General features: G+C 65.5%; 1 protein-coding gene across 7 annotated transcripts; it reads left to right on the plus strand.

Annotated features, from left to right (window-relative positions):
- Positions 1-4,372: 4,372 nt before the first annotated feature.
- On the plus strand, positions 4,373-20,506 carry RHBDF2 (rhomboid 5 homolog 2). Of its 7 annotated transcripts, XM_072025782.1 has the most exons (20): positions 4,374-4,484; positions 9,208-9,378; positions 11,885-12,026; positions 12,802-12,951; positions 13,090-13,214; positions 13,589-13,781; positions 13,865-14,077; positions 14,495-14,623; positions 15,105-15,238; positions 15,369-15,575; positions 15,686-15,797; positions 16,053-16,127; positions 16,447-16,608; positions 16,700-16,800; positions 17,253-17,316; positions 17,451-17,545; positions 17,728-17,803; positions 18,110-18,210; positions 18,393-18,546; positions 19,073-20,506. In XM_072025782.1, exons 4-20 carry the CDS (start codon positions 12,826-12,828, stop codon positions 19,490-19,492), a joined length of 2,487 nt encoding a protein of 828 aa, XP_071881883.1. In that variant the 5' UTR covers positions 4,374-4,484; positions 9,208-9,378; positions 11,885-12,026; positions 12,802-12,825; the 3' UTR covers positions 19,493-20,506. The 7 variants fall into 7 exon arrangements, with proteins under 7 accessions (XP_071881878.1, XP_071881883.1, XP_038021361.2 ...); XM_038165433.2 differs by having other exon boundaries at positions 12,802-13,214; XM_072025781.1 differs by having other exon boundaries at positions 12,802-13,214; positions 14,495-14,618; positions 15,686-15,793.
- The last annotated feature ends 311 nt before the right edge of the window (positions 20,507-20,817 follow it).

Below are 20,817 nucleotides of genomic sequence, written 5' to 3' on the forward strand. Positions count from 1 at the left end.
AATCCCGCGGGGTAATTCACAGCCAGGTTGCTCTGCTCACAGGCACAGCAGAGCTGGGGGCTTGCAGGGGGCAGGCGGCTTCCTCCTCCTCCTCCTCATCATCATCATCCTCCTCCTCCTCCTCCTCATTCTCCTCTTCTTTCTCCTTCTCCTTCTCCTCTTCCTCCTCCTTCTCCTCCTGGAGAGCCCCTTCCCATTCCCCCAAGGCCGGGGGGAGTGAGGGCGCACAGGGAAACCTCACGGCCCCACAAACAGGAGCTGGCCCCACGGTGGCCCCAAGCACCAGGAGCCTGGAGGGACCCATCCCAGACAGCTTCACCACCTGGTTTTTGGGGCCAAAGCAGACCAAGGCACCATCCCCGCGCATCCCAGAGCACTGTGAGGGCGCCCAAACCCCGCAGCCTGTTCACAGTTGCAGGATTTCCATCCCCACGCACCTGCAGCAGCCCCTCTCTCTTCATGCCCTACATCAATTAATTGCAATTAAGCTGTAATTTGTATCGCTGGACCTCAGTCCCCGTGTTTTGGGGGTTTTCCCCTGCCCTGCCCCGAGGGGACAGCAGTGGGGTCAGGTCCCTCCACAGCAGCTCCGGGAGCTTTATCACACACCAGCCTCCAAGAATTACCGGTGTTTATTATGAATCCTTTAAATAAAATAAAATAAAATAAAATAAAATAAAATAAAATAAAATAAAATAAAATAAAATAAAATAAAATAAAATAAAATAAAATAAAATAAAATTGACGAGTACATTTGCTTTAAGGGAACCCTTCAGACCACCCCAGGTGCTGTTTGTTCCATCAGTTTTGAGGCTGGTGGTCCGAAGAGACCCTGAAAGACCCTAAACCCAGGGCCCTGTCCCATCAGAGTGCTTTTGGGTCTGAGCAGCACAGCCCAGGGACTGATTTCTTTTAGGGACGTTTTTCTAATCAATAGTGCAGATCATTCACTTTCTCTTTTTTTTTTATTTTTTATTTTTTTGACATTCCAATAAGTAACTACAAATATTTTCCCTCTTTTCATTGTTTTCTTGGTAAAGGGTATCAGGAGGCCAGACACAACGGTGCGTGGATGGGGTACATGGGTTTGCTTTAAATTTGGGAGGGGAACAGAATAAAGAGAATGTGTTGTTTTTTTTTGGGGGGGGACAAATGGAGCAGGAGGGTGACGGAGCTGCTGTCACTGCCTGGGGCTGTGCTGGGAGCTGCAGTTACACCGCGCTCTGCTGCTGTATTTTCTCTCCTCTGCGTGTCATCCCGCACACACGCCGAGGTCCCGGTGCCACCCAGCAGGTGCGTGGCCGTGTGTGACACCCAGCGGTGCCGCTGTCCCCCCGGGATGGTGACACTGCCTGCTGCTTCCCCATGTGGGCACCAGGTGACATCCGTGCTGGCTCTGCTGGTGATGAATGGATGAAAAAAAAAAAAAAAAGCAGGAATCAGAGTCTGGGATCAACCGGGGCAGGTGCAGGAACCTGGTTTTAAAATGATGCCCGTGGTGATGGCTGGGGGGTGACAAGCCACTGGTGCCATAACACAGCGTGGGACCAGAGGTGGCAGAGGGGTGCCTGCAGGGCTGGGGTGTCCGCAGGGGCAGGGGTGCCTACGGGAATGAGAGATCCCATGGAGATGGGGTGCCCGGAGGCAGCGGGTGCGCACGGAGAGGCCGGGGTGCCGATGAGGATGCTCTGGGGAAGCGGCCGTTGTGGCACTCCAGCCTTGCTCTCCGCCACCTCCCCTGGGGGAAAATGGGACCCTGCATGGGGGGACGCTGAATCCTGCCCACTCCGAGCCCTTTCCGTGCCCTCGCCCCCACCGAAAGAGGTTGGAGAGGTTCCTGGGGGCGCGGAGGGGCTCGGCCGCCCTGGAAGCCCAGCGCACAGGCGGGGGCTGCGGGCACCTGGATGCTCACGGGGGGCTCCGGGGAGCCGTGGAGCGGAGCTGCCAGCACGTACCCAGGCCGGGCTCAGCAGGAGGAGCTGCGGGGAAGGCTGGAGAAATAGCAGCAGGCGAGGAGGATTGCTTCACAAAGGTCACCTCCTCCTCTGCGCCACGCCGCTGCGCTTCGCCCGCTCCAATCCTGCCTCCTCCCCGCGCCGCCCCACACCGTGCGTGGGGCAGAGGTGGCATCTCCTGGCCCCCAGCCTCGCCACCAAGCCAGGACATCCCCAGCTTTGTCACCTGGCCAGGAATCCTTCACAGGGGGAGGAGAATCCCCAGGGCTGGGAGAGGCGGCGAGGGGAGCGGGCAGCCCCCAGCCCCTGCCCTGTCCTCATGGCTGCATCGCCCCAGAGCTATGCCAGGGTTTTTTTTCCTTAAGGAGAGCAATAAAAGAGGGGGGGGGGGGGAAATGCAGCAGGGGAACTCTGGGCAGCCCGTCTTTGATTGCCAACCCTTAATTTCGTTAGGGATTGTTTTATTTCTGAGTGCTTCCCCACCGCAGGCTGGCCGAGGAGCGAGGGAGGGAGGAAAGAGCGCAGGGAGGGGGCACCAGGAGGGGGCACCAGGAGGATTTCCCCAGACCCATGGGCAGGGGGGGATGCAGCTGGGGCAGGACCCAGGAGGGGTCCCAGCACCCCTGGGTGCAGGAGCAGGGGGTCCCAAGCTGCCCAGGGCTGGAGGGGGCCAGGAGCATCCCTGAGGTCCCAAAGGGGGCAGAGCAGGAGCAGCCCCCGGGCATGGGCAGGTGACGGTGCCCACCCATTGCGCAGGGGACAGCGGTGCCACCACGCCGGGCACCCAGGGGACACGGGTGGGGTGGACGTGGGTGCCACGAGGGTGCTGAGCGCTGGCAGAGGCCGAGCATCCCCTGCTGCAGCTCCTGCAGCGGCCGTGGCCTGGCCTCTGCTGTCCGTGCCGGGAACGGCAGCGCTGCAGGCAGCTCCCGGCCAGGGCCACGCTGGTGGCACTGGTGGCTGCTGCTGGTGGCACTGGGACAGGAGGGATCCAACACCGGGATGTGCCCAGGGGGGTCCCACGAGCAGCTGGGGGCAGGCGGGGGGCCAGCAGGGGGGATAAGTTTTGGGTTGAGGTGGTTTAGGAAGGGGTTGGTGCGTGGGGGAACCGAAAGCTTGGGGTGCAGGGCAGGAGCGTGGGGTTTGGGGCAGAAGCAGCAAGGTTGTGAAAATGGGGTATTTTGCCCATCTTTGTGGGTCTGAAAGGCCAGAGGAGCTGGTGCCGGACCTCGGAGCCCCTCCGCAGCTGGGGACCCCTCCCAGACACCGTCCCCACCGTCCCCACCCGGCCTTGGCACACCCGGAGCGGGGTCAGCCAGCACGGGGAGCGCAGCGCCGCGGCCCCTTCCCAAAACCCGTTGGGGACAGGCCAGCCCCGGCACTTCCAGCCATGCACGCGGTGTCCCGGCACGCTGACTCAACGCCCTTGGGGTTTTTTCGGTCATTTGCTTCGCTTCCTTATTGCCCAACGCTCTGCTGGCTTGGCACGGGGACCCTGCAGGGTCTCCCCCTCTTGGGACCCCAATGGCCAGCGTGGGGCTCCCCCGGGGTTCCCCCACTGACCCCCAGCTCCACGCCTGGCCCTTTCCATCCCGGGGTCCTCGCAGAATGGGGGATTCTTCCTTCTCCACCCGTGTCCCAGCACAGCTCCAAAGGAGTGGCACGCATTTACGGGGACGTGCCCGGACCCGTGGTGCCACCCCGCTGTGCCCGCCGTGCCCCTGTGGGGTCCCCTCGGTGGGGATGGGGTTTGGTGGGATGGGATTCGGCACCCCCTGGGGGTCCCCTTTGCTGGCGTTACCCCAAACCCAGTCCTGCAGCACGTGGTCCCGGCGCGCCCTGCGGAGCCCCTCTGGAACCCCAAATCCGCCCTCGGTGCCGTCCCCCTGGGGGCTCAGCTGGTGGCTGGGGGGGGACAACAGCACCCAGAGGGGCTCTGGGAGTGGGTGGGGGGGTAGTGAGCACCCAGGGGTGATATTGGGGGCACCCATGGGTGGCACTGCATGCACCCAGGGGTGGCACTGGGGGCACCCAGGGGTGATATTGGGGGGCACCCAAGGGTGATATTGGGGGCACCCATGGGTGACATTTGGAACACCTACAGGTGGCACCGGGGGTACCCAGGGGTGGTACTGTGGGCACCCACAGGTGGCATTGGGGGCACCCATGGGTGACACTGGGAGCACCCACGGGTGACATTGGGGGCACCCAGGGGTGATATTGGGGGCACCCACAGGTGACATTTTGGGCACCCACAGGTGACATTTGGGGTCACCCACAGGTGCCACCCTCAGCACCCATAGGTGCCACCAGGAGCACCCATGGGTGCCCCCAGCAGCGGGCGCTCTGCGGGGCGGTCCCCACCCGGGGTGGCCCCGCCCCCTCATTAACCCCACCCCCATTTAACCACGCCCCCCCCCCTCATTAGCATAACCCCGCCCCCTTTTGGCCCCGCCCCTCCAGGTGGGGGCGGGGGGGGGCGGGGGCCGGGAGCGGCGGCGGCGGGCGCGGGGCGGCGGCGGCGCGGAGGTGAGCGGGGAGCGGGGGTGGGGGCGCACCGGGGAGGGGGGGGGTCCCGGTGTCCCCGCGGTTTTTCCCTTCCCTTTCCCCTCCCTGAACCCCCCCCTGCTCGGTTCCCAACCGGCTTCCGCCTCCGCCCCGCTCCGGAGTGCGGGGGGGCACCGGGGGGGCACCGGGGGTGGGCACCGGGGGGGGCACCGAGGGGCTCGGGACCCCCCCTCCGGCTCCTTCCCGGCTGGGTCTCGGCCCCCCCGGTTGGGCTCTTGGGGTGGGGGTCACCCCACGGCCCCCCCCCCACCCCCACCCGTGGGTGGCAGCCCCCGGTTGTGCCCCCCCCGGCCCCCTCTCCGCCCTAACGGGGCGCAGCGGCGGCTTTTGGGGTCGTTTCGGGGCTCGGAGCCGTGCCCATAGGAGCACGGGGGTGAAGGGGGGGCTGGAGAGGGCTGGCACCGGGCTGGGAGCAGTTTTGGGGCGATTTAAGGCTTTTTGGAGACTCCTGGGAACCTGTCCCGGCAGCAGTGCCGCCCGCTGGGGTGGGGGGCTCGGTTTTGGTGTTGGTTTTGGGGTTTTTTGGCCAAATGCTCTTGGGCTGCCGCGAGCCCTTTGCGAACAAACCGACCCCACGGGGGCTGTGTGGGGTCCCCGAGGGGCTGGGTGCGCGGACAGAGCCAGTTTTGGGGTGACTCCAGGCTGGTTTGGGGCAAAGCCTCGCACCCCATCCCCTTTCCCACCCCAAACACCCTCCAACCCCCCCCAATCCCGGACCCAGAGCCCAGCAGAGCCTGGTGCTGTGACCCCACAGAGGGGTCCCCTGGGGGTCTCCATGGGAAGGGGGAGCTGCAGCCCCCGGCCCCGCTGTGGCTCCTCTCCCCGGTCACTCCCGGGGATTTCCAGGCTGAGCTCACCGCGGTGGCACCGAGCCCAGCAGCGGGGCTGGGAGCAGCACCCGGCTTCATCCCCATCCTCCTCATCCTCACCCACCCAGCTCCCAGGGGCGCAGGTGGCGGGGATGCTGCGGGACCCCCCCAGTTTGGGGGAGAGGTGAAAAGGGGCAGAAAAGCACCCTGGGGGTGGACGGGGGGTGGTGGCACCCTGGGTTTGGTGCCCTGGCGTCGCTCTCGGGCGCACGTGGGAGCGCTGGGCACGTGCTGGAGGAACAATGGGGGCGGGCGGGTGCTGGGGGGGACCGTGTGGGGCTGAAATCCTACAGGGTCATTGGGTTGGTGGGGGCTCACCGCGGGGCGAAGCCCCTCGGGGTGAGCAGGAGGGTCAGGGGAGCTGGGGCTGGGGCCGGTTTTGGGGTTTGGAACAGGAGCGCGGGGCTGGCCTCGGGGTGGGGAGGGGATTGTGCCTTGGGGTTGCTCCTGTTTAATTTGGGGACCCCAAACGCATCCTTCCCTTGGGGGGTCTCCAGCAGAAAGCAGCTGCTCTCCAGGCGGGCTCAGATCCGTGCTGACAGCCAACAATAAAAGGCGAGGAGCGGAGGGGGAGCGGGGGCCACCGGGGCCAAACCCTCCAAACCTTTTAAATTGGAGCAGAAGCGGGGTCTGGCCTCCACCTGCATCCCAAACCGCAGCTGGACGGACAGACAGACGGCCCCGGGGCCCGCTGCCACCCCACAGAGCTGCTGGTGGCTGATTTTGGGGAGCGGGAGCGGGGAGAGCGTGGGCTGTGCGCAAAGGGAGCAGGTTACCCCCGGCTGCAGCCTAATTACTTCTCCTCCATCTCTAGGAGCCCGTAAGTGATGGGCTCGGAAACTCTTTGGTTATGAAAAGCTTTTTATTTAATGACCTCCGGGCCGGGAGCAGGGAGCCAGGAGCCGGGCTCTTTTGGGAGCGCTCGGGGCTCGGGGTCACGGCCGCTTCCCCAGCTCCGAGCGAGTGCTGAAAGCTGCGCCTCTCCGTGCCAGGGGACATGCAAACCTTGGCGTCCTGGCCCTTTTTCTCACATAATCACTTTGAAAAAAAAAAAAAAATACAAACACAAACAAACCCAGGGCGGTTTATTGGCTGCTGCTCTCCTAACGAGGCTTCGGGGTGGGGAACTGGGGAGCGGGGCTGGCACCGACCCCTCCCTCTGCCTGCTCCTGCCCCAGCTTCATGCAGCGATGCTGGGGGCTTGGTGGTTTTTTTTTTGGAGGGGGACCCCAACACCCACCAGCTGAGAGGCCCCCCCGGGCCCTTTTTGCACTCGCTTTGCTGTGGGTTTCGCCACGGGGGAGAGCAGGAGGCTGGTTTTCGCACGGTGCCTCGGTGTCCCCACTTGTGCGATGCCGCAAATGACTCAGAAAACCTCACGGTCTGCAAACCCCCCACTGCTGCTCGGCTCCTCGGGGTGAGTGTCTGCACCCCACACCAGGCTGGCTGCTGTGCCCGGACCCTGAAATGCTCCTGGCTGGGTCTGGGTCCTGCACCCTGCAGCCGGGTGCTGCCGTGGGACCTGGGTGCCTCCTGTGCACCCCTTGGGTGCGGGCACCCAGCAGGTGGGGAGCCGGGATGGGGGCACCCCCGGGGGCGAAGCATCCCTGGGCAGGGAGGGATGGTGGGGAGAGCGCTGGGAGGAGGAGGAGGAGGAGGAGGAGGAGGAGGAAGGAGAGAAGGAGGAGGAGGAGGGAAGCAGAGCAGCTCTTGGCACCCAAGGGGCTGCAGAGTGTGCTCCTGGCACGTGGCCACGGCGATGGGGCAGGGGGATGCCGGCAAAGAGCACTCGGGGCTTGGTGCTGGGCCAGGGGAAGGGTTTGGCATCTTCCAGCCGTGCTCCCAGGACCGGGATCGATGCTGGGCTGGAGGCAGAGCATCAGGCGGGGAGCAGCGGTGTGCGTGCGAGCCCTGCGTGCCCTGCTCGTGCCGCCTTGGATGGGGACGGGCACGGGGTGGGATGGATCGTTCCCCGCCGGGCTTTCCCGTGGGGAGCACGTGCCTTGCGCCAACCTTCCTGGGCGGGTTTTGGCCTCGTGGAGTTTGGGAGGGAAGGAAATGAGGCCGAGGAACCGGCTGACGTTCGTCTGCCGAGGCTCTGGGGAAAGGAGGAAGGGTGTGGGGGGCTGGTGGCACGTGGCGCAAGCCTTCGGTGGCTGCGCTGAGATAAGCAGCCTGCTCCAGGAGATAAGGAGCTGGTGGCCGAGGGGCTTTGCTCGGGCTCGTTTTGTCGTGCTGGGGGCCCCACCGAGGGCCCGTGGCTCATCTTGTGCACAGGACGAGCCGAATTCCTGCACGTGGCTGAGCATCGCCTCCTGCTGCTGCCTCCCTGGGGTGCTCAGAGCTGGGGGGGGACCCTCAGCAAGCACAGGACCCCCCCCCGTGGGGCATTTTGCCCAGCACGGTGCCGCTCTCGGGTGTCCGGCGCGCTCAGAGCCGTGGAGCAGAGGATTGAGGAAGTCTGTTGGTGCCGGCTGTGCCCTCCCTCGGCGAGCTGCTATCAAAGCCACGGCGTTTTGCAGAACCAGAGGAGGAAACGTCCGCCCCTTGCCCTCTCACACAAAGAATTTCGCCTCGAACAGGGAAGTGAGAGCGAGCCCAGGAACAACCCGCGGCCTCCCCAGCCCTGCGTGGGAGCCCCTGATTTCAGCCCAGCTACCCAGGAACCAAAGCTCCGGGTAACTGAGCAGCTCTCACATAAAAGGGAGCCGGGTTAATTAATCCCAGCAGCATGGGAAGTGTGGGCAGGGTCTGTAGAAGAGCCTTGTCCTCGCTTTTTGGGGAGCGCTGACGGGGTGCCCGCTCAGGGCGCACGCGGGGCTGCAGCAATCCCGTGCAAGGGCGCACAAAGATCGGTCCCCAGGAGCAGGGACAGGCGTGAGGGGGACGTGTGGCACCCAGGGGTGTCTGCGTGCCCCCACCTCATTGCTGCACGGGACGCCCTGGGATTTTGAGGGCGCATTGCAGGAACTTTTGGGGAGCAGCCCCCACGTTGCCGGGCTTGTGCCGCGTTGGCTTCCAGTGCTGCCTGCGGGAGACTTTTGCCCTTTGCTCTTTGGGAAGCCGTTGGCGGCACCTCAAAGCCTCCACGTGCAAATTGGCCCCGGGCTGGAGCACGAGGAGGAGAGGAGAGGAGTGGGGTGAGGGGGTTTGGGGGGCTCGGTGCCGCGTCCTGCAGCAGCGCCCACCCGCCTGCTTGCCCGGAGCATCTCCGGAGCTGGGCGGCTTCCAGGCAGCCCTCGGGGAAGCCCAGGGGGGTTTGTGCTGCACCTCCTGCTCCGGGTGGTTCTGCTGCGAGGCTGCGTGGATCTGCTGGAGGCCAGGAAGGAAGGGAAGGACGCTGAGAGGTCTGCGTCGGGCTGGGAAGAGCCCCGGCCGCTTATCGCGGGCGAGTCCTTCCCTTTCCGTGCAGATATCGGCTCCTTCCGAGAATGCTGCCGGGGAAACCCGGATTTGGGAAGGGCTGGAGAGGGGAGAGGGCTGCTCCTGATGGTGGCACCATCCCCCTTTTGGGGCCGCACTGCGGGAAGGTGTCCCTAGCTGGATGCTGGGGTGGGCAGGACGTGCGCCCACACCATGGGGATGGGATCCCCACGTTTACTGGTGCCACATGCCCCCAAAACCACACCTGCCCCCAAGGTGAGCCCCTCGTGATGGATACCCGGTGTGAGCAGCGGGGCTGCCCTCACTCCTGGAGCCCGGGGAGCTCCGTGCCCGTGGCAGGAGGAGAGGGAAGCCTGGCACAGCTTTATCGGCAGCGCGGCCCCGTGGGCTGGCACGCTCTATCTCGGCTGCGTGGTTTTGCTTCCTTCCAGGGCGTGCCGAGCACTTGAAACTCGCCCGGGATGAACAAACCACGCCGGGGTTGCCTCACGTCCTGCCCGGCTTAGGAGAAGGCAGAGGAAAATCGCCGAGGGTTTCCCAATCGCCGTGAGGTGTGCGCCCGGGGAACCTGTCGGGCTCCTGCCCCGCGCGGCCGCTCTCGGGTGAGGAGGTTTTGGGTTCGTGCCCGTTGCTTGAGGAGCCCCAAAGGGTTCAGGGCTGGTCAAGGGAGGCTGGCTTGGCGTGCTGCCCCTCCCCGGGCAGAGGCAGCCGTGCTGAAGATGGGGATGAAAGCCCCTGGGAGGCAGTGCGCATGGCTGCGGCGCTCTGTGGGCACTCGTGCTGCACGCCTGGCTGCCCTGAGCAGCCCCAGCAGCTCCAAACGGCCCCGCAGGCGTCGCTGTCCCTGTGCCAGACCCGGAGCAAAACCCTTTTGGTGTCACATTTGGCACCGGCGAGTCACCAGCCCTCAGGGGGGCAGTGTCACGTCCTTCTGTCCTGGGTTTTTTCCCTCTTCCTCCGCCACCACGCGTCCCGTCTGCCAGCCCCGAGGCTTTCCGGCTCCGCTCTGGGGTTTTGCTCATTTGCCTGCGGTGGCGGCGGCGGGCGAGCTGGGATCCGTGCCGGGCGTTAATGATTTACCCGGTGCCGGAGGCTGCAGCCAGCTGTGGGGTGGCCGTGGGGTGGCTGTGGGGCTGCGGCGCGATCCCGGTGCCTTCCCCGAGCAGCACCCGAGGTTCGAAGCCCCGTGGAAATTCCGGGCTGACGGCCACGAGCGAGCCCCTCGGCGTTGATGGGTGGCCCGAGAGTGCCCATCGATGATTCGGGGGCACGCCGCTCGCACCGGGCAGGGCTGCCCCGCAGGGGTGTCTCCGGTGCCTCGTAGCGGGGCTGTGCGCGTCGCTGCTGCCTCCGCTGCCCGCTTGGTTTCTGGCTTGGAGACGCCTGGCACAGCCCGTGCTGAGGCCGTGTGTGAGCCGCGTCACTTTTTCCACCGCTGGGCGTTTCCTTGGGTCAGCATCTCTCGTGGCTCAGCCCAGGGCTGGGAGCCATCCCCGAGCCTCGCCTGGTTGAGGACTAAATCCTGCTCCCGGTCACCGCTCCGGGTAAATCCTCCACGCCCCTCGCCTGCTCTCTGCGGCGTCCCCCGTGCGTTTTCCCCTCTCCCTGGAGATCCTTTGCACCCCGAGGTGCCCCCAGGACCCGGCTCCCAGCTCGCAGCACAGCTCAGGCCGTGCTCACAGCTTCCATCTCCCTTGTGGGTCACCCCCCCGGCGGTGTCACCCCCCTGTCCCCAGCACGCTGCTCACAGCTGTCCCCACGCCGGCTCAGCGTGTCACCTCTCACTTCCCTTTCCTGTCCCCACTGCTGGCTGCAGACAGACATGGGGGGGGCCACCCCTGTGTCTGGGCTCCCTGGGGACACCCCGATGATCCTGGGGTGAGCAGGACCGCGGCAGTGCCTAAATCCGTCCGTCCTGTGGGTTAAGAGGGTGAGGGGCTGAGCTGGGGGTGGCCGGAGCCCTGCTCCTCCTTGCCAGGTTTGCTCCGGGCACGGGTGCCGGATCGCCCGTCTCACACCGAGCGCGCAGGGCAAGGGCTGTGCCAGCGCTGGGAAGGCTGCTGCGGGTGCCAAACACGTGGGGAACGGAAAAATGTGTTCCCAGCCCCTTCCCAGAGGCTTTGTGCTGGCCCTGGGTGAAGCTCCTGGCACCCCGGGTGCCGTGCTCACCCGTGGGTGCTGCCTGGCACCCTACCGGGGTGGCCGAGGGGACCTCAGCCATCACAGGCTGCTCCCCTCCTCCCACTGAGTGCTGAATTTTGGGTTAATTCGGCACCATTAAAAGTGCCCCAGGGACTGCAGGTGCCCAGAGGGCTACAGCTGCCCAGCCCTGGGTGCACACACGGCAGGAGGAGGACGAGGGGTGCTGGTGGCCACCGCGGTGCCCCGGGGCGCACCCAGCTCCCGCTGCCGGTCCCCGTCCCTGTCCCTGGCACGTCCCCAGCCCCGGCTCCAGCTCCTCGGGCTCCCCGGAGCCAGCCCTGCCTGCAGCTGGCATCTCGAGCTCATTGCTGGCTGCCCCGGGAGGAAAACAAACAGAGCCTGCAGCTCACCAGAGGGACGGAAAGTTTTGCTTGCTGGGGCTGGACCCGTCTGGCTGGCGCCCTCCCAGCCCCGCAGTCATCAAACACCTCGGCGAGGCGCTTGCATTTCTTCCTTGCTTTTATTTATTTTTTTTTCCACGAGTATCTCGCTCGTTGAGAGCTTTGGCAGGCGGCGGCGGGTGAGAAATCCCCTCGTGCCCTGCCTGGTGGCGCAGTGACAAGCAGAGCGAGGTGCGTGGTGGCGGTGGGCGGCGTTTCCTCGCCCCGTGCCAGCGGCTGCAGCAGGTCCCCGATGTCCTGCGGCCACCCCAAACCCAGCCCAGGGGAGGTGTGGGTTTGTGGCTGTGTCCCGCAGCGTCCTGCCCTGCTGTTCGCACCCAGCAGATCCCCAGGGAACGTCCTCACGCTCCCGTTGGCCTCACCCCTGGCTGCTTTCCCGGCCCCATCCCCAAAAGCTGTGGCTCTTCGCCCTCCCGGCAAGGAGCAGCCAACCCCAACCCTTCCCCTCCTGCTGCTGGTGGTTCCTGGGGCCCTGACCCTTTCTCACCTCTCTTTTTTCTTGCAGCATCTCCCCCGCCAGGCAGAGCAGGAGCCCGGCCGTGCCCTGGGGCTGCCTTGCATGAAGGACAGAGGGGGAGGAAGGAGGAGGCCACCGCCGGCGTCCGCCCTCGAGCCGCGCCGCGTGGGATCCCTGCCACTCTTATGAGGTCAGGACATCCCTGTGGGGCAGCTTTTTGGGTGGCATCCAGCACTCCCCCTGCCACGCACACCTCTCCGTGTCCTCGGCACCTCTCCCCATCCTCACCCTGCCCCAAAAACTCTGTGGGAGGCCAGCAGCAATCTTAAGCCCTGCGCACTGGGCTGGCGCTGGCGGAGGCTGGTGGCTGCCCTCTAGTGCCAGCCTCCTCGGGTGTCCCCATGGAGCTGCTCCCGTGGGGACACCACGATCCATCTCGGGAGGGGATTGCTCCAAGGTTTAGCCACATTCTGGCCGCTAAGCCTCCCGCTCCCTGCGCGGGGCGGATTTCATCTGCTCTGCCTCGGCCCAGAGCCTGGCGTGCGCATGCAGATGCCGGAGGGGAGCGCTGGGCACCCCCTGTCCCATGGGGTGCCCACGGGTTCCTCCATCTCTTTACAACACAGAAAAAGCAAGCGTGGGCTCCTGAAATATTGGGGAAGGGCATCCAGGTCTCCTGCCTGGAAAGGGAAGGGAACCAAGGGGCAAAATGCTGCTGATGGTGGTGCAAAGCCCTGGTCCCCCCCAAGATGAGAGGAGAGCAACTGCGAGTCCTTCCCGGCAAGGAGGGGAAGCACCTGCAGAGCCAGTAATGGGGTCGTGCCCACCCTTTGGGGGGCAAAACCCTATTACTGGTCAGTGCTCTGCCCACATCTCCAGCACCCTGCGTGGTGGGGAGGAGGGGACGCAGCGCGTGGCCGCGGGTGCCTCCCCAAATCGCCAACTCCCCGCTCCCTCCCTCGCAGCCTGCCGCCCGCCGCCCGCCCGAGATGTCCTCCAGCGACAAGAACGGGGGCAGCCGCTCCGGCAGCAGCCGCCTGCAGAGCAAGAAGCCCCCCAACCTCTCCATCGTCATCCCCCCCAGGGAGGCAGAAGAGGACGGCGCCCGCAAGGAGGTGAGCAGCCGCGAGCTCCGGGGGCACCCATCCCGGGGGCACCCATCCCGGGGGCACCCATCCTCCGGGCACCCATCCTGGGGGCACCCGTCCCCCCCACCCCGTGCTCCGTTCCTGACGCTCTGCCCTGCCTCCCAGCCCACCAAGGCCCCCATCTACCGCAAGAGCAAGAGCCTGCAGGAGCCCCGCTCGAAGGCATGCGACGGCTCGGAGCGGCGGCCGGGCTTTCGCCGTCAGACCTCCCTGTCCCAGAGCATCCGCAAGTGAGGGTTTTGGGATTTTGGGGGGGGGGCTGGGGGCGGCCGGGTGCCAGGGAGGGGGATCCAGAGGGAAATCCTCAAGGGGTTTTGTGTGGCTCAGCCCTGGGAATCATCCCGTGGGGAAATTTGGGGTTGGGATAACATCCTGGTGTGGTGTCCGCCACGGTGCCAAACGGAGCTCCCCTCCGGGGGCACCCCGGCACCGGCAGCCCCCCCTGCAACAGCCCCCAGACCCACAGCCGGGTCTGTAGCGTGCCCTGCTCCGTGCCCAGCTGAGCCGCCCGACCCCAAATCCCCATATTGAGGGCAAGATGGGGGCCGTGGCACTTCGGGGGGGGTCCCTGTGGGTGTGACGGGCGCATCCCTCGCGCGGCCAGGGGCACGGCGGAGTGGTTCGGGGTCAGCAGCGACTGGGAGGGGAAGCGGCAGCACTGGCAGCGCAGGAGCCTGCAGCACTGCAGCATGAGGTACGGCAAGCTGAAGGCCGCCTATCGCGACATGGAGCTGCCCAGCCAGGAGGCGCCCTCCTTCCAAGGCACCGAGTCACCCAAACCGGCCAAAATGCCCAAGGTAGAGCTCAGGGAGGGGGCTCCGGGGGGGTGCGCGGGGACCCGCAGCCTCCCCGCGTGCCCACGCGTCCCTCCCCGCTGCAGATCGTGGACCCGCTGGCCAGGGGCCGTCCTTTTCGCCACCCCGACGAGACCGACCGGCCCCACACGCCCCACCACGTGCTGCCCCCCCTCACCCCCGGCGTCGCGTCCTTGGCCTCCTTCAACAGCGCCCGCTCCGGCTACGGCCGCCTGCCGAGGAGGAAGAGGGAGTCAGTGGCCCACATGAGCTTCAGGGCGGCCGCTGCGCTTCTCCGCGTGAGTTTTTGGGCATGGGGGGGTCTTGGTTCATTTGTCAGCTCGTTCCCTCCCCTCTCATCTTCGTTTCTTGGCTTTTTGCTCTGCTGTTGCGCCCCGCTGCGGGTTTGAGTGGGAAGGGTGCTTTTTGGTTTCATTTTATTTATTTGTTTATTTTTTTATAACCTGAACTCTGCTTAAAAAGAGAAGTCTGGGTGAAAGCTATGCCACCGGGGTGGCACAGCCTTGCGTGGCATCCCTCAAAAAAAAAAACACAAAAACCACATCTCTCAAGTCTCACCGCAGACCTTTTCCTGCAGGGCACCCCAAAGGGGACCTGCGGGGCTTTGGGGTGGCCGTGACAAGCCCTGGGCGCTGCGGGAAGCAGGGGGGCTCCCTGTTTCTGACCCCCCTTTGCTCCCCCCTGCCCCTCCGCAGGGACGCTCGGCCCTGGAGCCGCTGGCTCAGAAGCAGAGGAGCAACAAGAGGAGCTTCGTGTACCCCAGCTTCATGGACGAGGACGTGGTGGATGCGGCCGATACCCTGGACTCCTCCTTCTTCAGTAAGGCAAGAGCAGTTCCACGCCAGCCCCCGGATTTTTTGGGGGGTCCCCATGCCCCTCCGGGGGGGGCTGAACGCGGGGCAGGGTGCTGGTGGGGCTGGGGGCTCGCTGCCACCCACCTGGCTGCTGGGAGTGTGGCTGTCCCCTCCTATTATGGGGATTTGGGGTCAGCCTGTGACCCAAATGGGGTTCTGGGTGTATTTAGGGTATGGAGGGATCCCGGTGTGGGTGCTTAGCCCTGTCCTGGGAGCTTGGGGCACCGGTGGCTGCCGTGCTCAGCGCTGGGAGCCCTGGGCTTGGTGATGCTCCTCGGTGCAGGGAGGGCACGACGCCGTCATTGTGGGGCCATGCCAGCCCCATAAGGTGCAGCCAGGGGGATATCCACGGGGATCACCCTTTTTTCTGGGCTCCACAGCCGAGTTGAGCCCGGCTGGGGGCTTTGCTCCACGCTGGAGGCCTCTCACCCACCACACGTGCCCCTTGCAGATGGACCTGCACGACGAGACCTACTCCATGCCCGACGACGTCTTCGAGTCGCCGCCTCTCTCCGCCACCTACCTGCGCATGCACTCGGTGGGCGAGGACGCCAGGGCGTCCCCCGAGGGCGAGCAGCCCCCTCTGTGAGTACCAGCCCCCCCGGCACGGTCACAGCGATGTCCCCCCTGTCCCTGCTGTGGGGACAAGGGATTCCCCGAACCTTTACCCTCCTAGCTCGGGGTGGGTTATCCGCGGGGTTTATCCCCTCCCCAGGCGCGAAGGTGCCCGGCTCGCCGCATCCTCCGCTGTCGCTGCTCCCCGGAGGGGCAGGCGCATCGCTTCCAAGGTGAAGCACTTCGCCTTCGACCGCAAGAAGCGCTACTACGGGCTGGGGGTGGTGGGCAAGTGGCTGAACAGGACGTACCGCCGCAGCCTCAGCAGCATCGTGCAGTCACAGCTGGAGAACACCGACAGCCACCGGTGAGGGGCCCGGCTCCTTGGGGCTCCCTCCCCAGGAGGCACTGGGTTAGCATCCCAGTGCCCAACCGTCCCGGTTTGGGGTCCGTGACCCCATCCCCGTTGCTCCTCAGGCCGTATTTCACCTACTGGATCACCTTTGTGCACATCCTCATCACCTTGCTGGTCATCGGCACCTACGGCATCGCTCCCATCGGCTTCACCCAGCACGTGACGACAGAGTTAGTAAGTTTAAGAGCTCCCTGCCTGGCTGGCCCCTCCCGGCTGGTCCCAAAATGTCACCCCGGGAGCTGCTGGGGGCACCTTGCAGAGGGGTGAGGGATGCAGCCGGCTCGAGCGGGAGGGCAGAGCAGGCGTCAGCCTTCCCGGGGGGACTGTGATCGGGGGGACAAAGCGGGGCTCAGCCCCTGCAGGAGGTGGCACCGGGGCAGGATGTGTCCCCCCCGCAGCCGGCTGTGTGACCCTGGCCTCGCTCGGCAGGTGCTGAGGAACAAAGGCGTGTATGAAAGCGTCAAGTACATCCAGCAGGAAAACTTCTGGATCGGGCCCAGCTCGGTAAGAGGAGAGATAAGTGCTCACCCAGCCTGAGCCAAGGGGGGGCAGTCCTCTCCCCCAGCCACATGGCAGCAGCCCTTGTCCCAGCCTGCTGCCTGGTCCCCCCCCCGTGTCCCTCTGGGCACCTCCTGCTGCTCCTGGCGCTGCAGCATCGCCGCAGGATGCAGGAGGAGACCGGGTCCCTGCCCACCTTCCACCCTCTGGGGGTCCTGGAGTGGGCTCTGGGGGGGCAGCTGCTGGCAGGGGAGGTGGGAACACCCCCCGGAGCACCCCCCGGAGCATCCCCTGGAGCACCCCCTGGAGCACCCCTTCCCTCCAGATCGACCTGATCCACCTGGGGGCCAAGTTCTCGCCCTGCATCCGCAAGGACCGGCAGGTGGAGCGCCTCATCCAGCGCCAGCGGGACCGGGAGCGCGGCTCCGGCTGCTGCGTGCAGAACGACAACTCGGGCTGCATCCAGACACTGCCGCAGGACTGCTCGGTGCGTGCAGGGGACAGGGGGCAGGGGACAGGGGGCAGGGTGTGTGCGGTGACAGCAGTGCCCGAGTGCCTGAGCCTCTCCGTCCCCGCAGGAGACGCTGGCGACATTCATCAAGTGGCCGGGCACCAACGCACCAACCATGGGCTCAGGCGAGAGAAGGACATCAGGGGCCGTGTGTCACCAGGATCCCAGGTAAAAGGGGTTTTTGGGGAGAGGTGGTGGCCTGGAAGTGTGCAGGGTGCATGGTGGGGGCTCCCTGGGGCCGGGTTTCCAGCTTGGATGCCTCAAGGTCACCTCTCCAAGGGGCTGGTGGCTCTCGCGCACCGTAGGAGAGTTGGGGATGGGTAGGGAAATTAGGGGGGGCTCTGTCCTGAATGTAATGGAGAGCCTGAAAGCCCCCCGGGGGGCATTGTTGTCTTGGGATTGACCCTGCCTGCTCATCCCTGGGGTGGTGATATGGGCAGGGACACCCAGAGAAATTACCCGGGGGGTGTGGTGGCTGCAGCGGGCTCAGCGCATCGCTGGCACAAGGAAGCTTGCAGGGGGGTGGCTGCAGGTCTTGTGCCTGGGGGGGCTTCAAGTCAGGGGCAGGGCGGTGCTGGGGGAGACCCTCAGCCACCCCCACGTCCTCCTCCTGCCACCAGGACGTGCGAGGAGCCGGCCTCGAACCCTCCCCACGTGTGGCCGGACGATATCACCAAGTGGCCGGTAAGAGCCCGCGGGGGGGGACCTCCACGAGGGGACCTCCACAGGAGGCTGGTGGCGTCCAGCAGGGCACGGGGGGGCTGCAGGAGGCTTTGGAGCAACCCCCGCACTTCGGCACCTCTCCCTCCCATGCTCAGATCTGCACCTACGAGACCAAAACCAACCACTCGGGCTTGGCGCACATGGACTGCCAGATCAAGGGGCGGCCCTGCTGCATCGGCACCAAGGGCAGGTGGGCTGCGGGCACCGAGGTTGGGACGGGCTCCGGGCACCTCCTGGCACCCCGAGCCGTGCCGGGGAGGGAGAGGGAGGCCGTGGGGCCATGGGGGTGGGATGTGGTGGGTGTGGGATGCCCGGGGGGATGCAAGGAGTGCGCCCTGCCCCGAGCGAGCCCGCTGCCCGCCCTGTGCCCAGCTGCGAGATCACGACGCGGGAGTACTGCGAGTTCATGCACGGCTACTTCCACGAGGAGGCAACGCTCTGCTCGCAGGTGAGAGGGGCCGGCGGGGGGGCTTGGGGCTCGGGGGATCGGTGTGAGGCTGGGGGGTGCAGGTCCGGTGTAGGAGGAAACTTGGGGCTGCAGAAAATTGCAGCAGTGCCCCTGTAAAGGCACCACCCGGGCAGGAAACCAGTTTCTGGGGCACTGGAGGTGCTGGGGTGCTCCCTCTCCAGCACCAAGGCTGTAGGGGGGTGCCCTCCATCCTCTGGGGTCCCCTCCCTGCCTGGCAGCCCGTCCTTTGGTGCGGGGCTGGGGGCTGAGCTGGCGGCACCCCCCAAACCCCCCTTGCCCTTCCAGGTGCACTGCCTGGATGAAGTCTGCGGCCTCCTGCCCTTCCTCAACCCGGAGGTCCCCGACCAGTTCTATCGCCTGTGGCTGTCCCTGTTCCTGCACGCGGGGTGAGCGGCGGCCCCACACCTTTGGGACGGGGCCACGGGGTGCTCGGGGACCCCAGCACCCTTCGGCACGGGCTGGGAGGGACGAGGGGAGGAACACCCCCAAACTGCGGCACCGGAGGGTGCTTTGTGGGGTGCCCCGTGTCCCCAGGGGTCGGGGTTTAATGCAGGACCTCTTCCCCCAGCATCATCCACTGCCTGGTGTCGGTGACTTTCCAGATGACGGTGCTGCGGGACCTGGAGAAGCTGGCGGGCTGGCATCGCATCTCCATCATCTTCATCCTCAGCGGCATCACGGGCAACCTGGCCAGTGCCATCTTCCTGCCCTACCGCGCGGAGGTGAGGGGCTTGCAGGGCTGGGGGGGGCTCTTGTTGTAACACCAACCCCCCACCCCAAAACCAGCCCTGGGTTTTGGGACCTTGCTGGGCGCTGAGCAAAATGCGCTTGCATCCAGGGATTGTGAGCACAAAGCATCACCAAAAAAAAGCCAAAAAAAAGCCATCACCAAAATCCCATTTAACTCCCCGGGGATAAAAAGGGGGGGTTTTAATCAAAAAAATCCCAGAGGAAGGTTTGGGGAGGGGGCTGTGGTGTCCAGCACAGAGGGGGGGGGGGTCCCTGCCCCACGTGTGGGGCTGGCGAGGGCCACATGTCCCCACGTGTTGCTGTGCGTGCGGGCGGGCAGATGGCTAATCTGCCTGCGGGTTTAGAGGGGATCACGCAGAGTGCCCTAAATCCGCCCCGCTGGGGGCCGCGGAGTGGGAGGGGGACGGGTGAGCTTCACGGAGGGGAACGGTCCCTGGGGACACGGGGGGGTGGCGGGGTGATGTGCCCGTCCCTGAGCATCCTGCCCGCGTCCCCCAGGTGGGTCCCGCCGGGTCGCAGTTCGGCCTGCTGGCCTGCCTCTTCGTGGAGCTCTTCCAGAGCTGGCAGGTGCTGGAGAAGCCCTGGAAAGCCTTCCTCAACCTCTCGGGCATCGTCCTCTTCCTCTTCGTCTGCGGGCTCCTGCCCTGGATCGACAACATCGCCCACCTCTTCGGCTTCCTCAGCGGCCTCCTCCTCTCCTTCGCCTTCCTGCCCTACATCACCTTCGGCACGGGGGACAAGTACCGCAAGCGGGCCATGATCATCGTGTCCCTGCTGGTCTTCGTGGGGCTCTTCGCCTCGCTGGTGGTCTGGCTCTACGTCTACCCCATCAACTGGCGCTGGATCGAGTACCTCACCTGCCTGCCCTTCACCAGCAAATTCTGCGAGAAGTACGAGCTGGAGCAGGTCCTGCACTGACCCCCCCCCAAAAAAAAAACCTCCCGGGGGGGACGCTGCAGCCCTGGCACGGCCGCGCCGTCACCGCCGGGGCTCGGGGAGCTGTGGGGTGAGGATGGGGTCGGGTGGGAGCCGTGGTGCCCCCCCCCCCATCCCGCCCCGTGTGCCCCCACGGTGCCGCTCATACTGTGAACACAACCCCCTGTTTGTAGGGGGGCGTATTTGGGTTTTTTTACCCGTGGCTCTTGGCCACGTTTGTTGTCTCGGGGGTGCCTCGGGGACCCCCTGGGGGCTCTGTGGCTGCGCTCTGGCTCGGCCCAGCCCTTTCCCCCCCGACCCGTTCCAGTGGGATTTGGACCCCACCCCCCCCTCCAGCAGCTCCTGCCTTGTCAGCCTTAGGATTTTTTAATTTTGGGGGTGTTTTTTCTCAAAGCAGGATTGTGAGCTGCGAGGGGGAGCCCTGATGGTTTTCCCCAGCTGCGGGCTCCCTGGAGCTTCGGCCCCGCGCTGCTCGGAGCTGAGGTTTTGAAGTATTTTTCTCCCACTTTTGTGCCTGCTGCTCAGCTCCCAGGGCCTCGGGAGGAGGCTCGTGCTTCTCCAGGCGGGCTCCTCTTGGGGCAGGGTGGATTTTTTCAGCTCCTTCTGAAGCCCGGGCAGGGCTCGGCTGAGCGCGGACCCCTTGGGGACACCCCTGCTGCTGCCCCGGGTCCCCGGTGCCACCTCCTGTCCCCCTCCCAGGTGTGGGGACCCGGGTACATGGGTGGCTCCTCGGTGCTGGTGGGTGACAGCACCGGAGGATGGGGACAGAGCCAATTCCCCAGCGGGACGAGCACCCAAATTTTGGGGTGAGCCCCCCCCCAGTGGTGCCTGCACCCCTGCTCCGCCGCGGGCCGGCCGCAGCCCCGCTCCTCCTCCCAAAGGCGGGCGCCTCACCTCCTCGGTCTCTTTTTGATACTTTTTTAGAAGCCGTGTTTTGTTCGGGGTTTGTTTGGTTTTTTTCCCCCCTTAATAAATTTCTACCTGTATTTAATGAGACGCACGGGGCCTCGTCTCCCTCGGCGCTTTGAGGGGGTTCGGGTGGTTTCGGCGGTGTTTGTTGTAGGGTGGGGAGGAGGTGGGATTGCCGGGGGCTGTCCCTGCCCTGCAGGGTGAGCACAGTGCCCTGTGTCCCCAAAAATCCCTCCTGGGGCAGTGGCAGGGTTTTCAGGGCAGTTTCTTGGAGCAAAAGGGGGAAGCAAAGCCACCCACAGAGCCTCCAGGTGCTGTCAAAGCCCCAAACCTTCCATCAGATGCCCCGGGGGGGGTGGATCTGCCCCCCCTTGGAGCTGAGGCACCCCACAAGGTGC

The sequence above is a fragment of the Anas platyrhynchos genome, chromosome 19 (assembly GCF_047663525.1).
Source record: "Anas platyrhynchos isolate ZD024472 breed Pekin duck chromosome 19, IASCAAS_PekinDuck_T2T, whole genome shotgun sequence".
NCBI lineage: Eukaryota > Metazoa > Chordata > Aves > Anseriformes > Anatidae > Anas > Anas platyrhynchos.

What these genes read in the sequence shown, in the direction of transcription:
- RHBDF2 (XM_072025777.1), top strand. Translation starts at nt 12,826, where the DNA reads ATGTCCTCCAGCGACAAGAACGGGGGCAGCCGCTCCGGCAGCAGCCGC. An exon ending in AACCGGCCAAAATGCCCAAG is followed by an intron (nt 13,782 to 13,864) that starts GTAGAGCTCAGG and finishes TCCCCGCTGCAG; the next exon opens with ATCGTGGACCCGCTGGCCAG. An exon ending in GAGAACACCGACAGCCACCG is followed by an intron (nt 15,576 to 15,685) that starts GTGAGGGGCCCG and finishes GTTGCTCCTCAG; the next exon opens with GCCGTATTTCACCTACTGGA.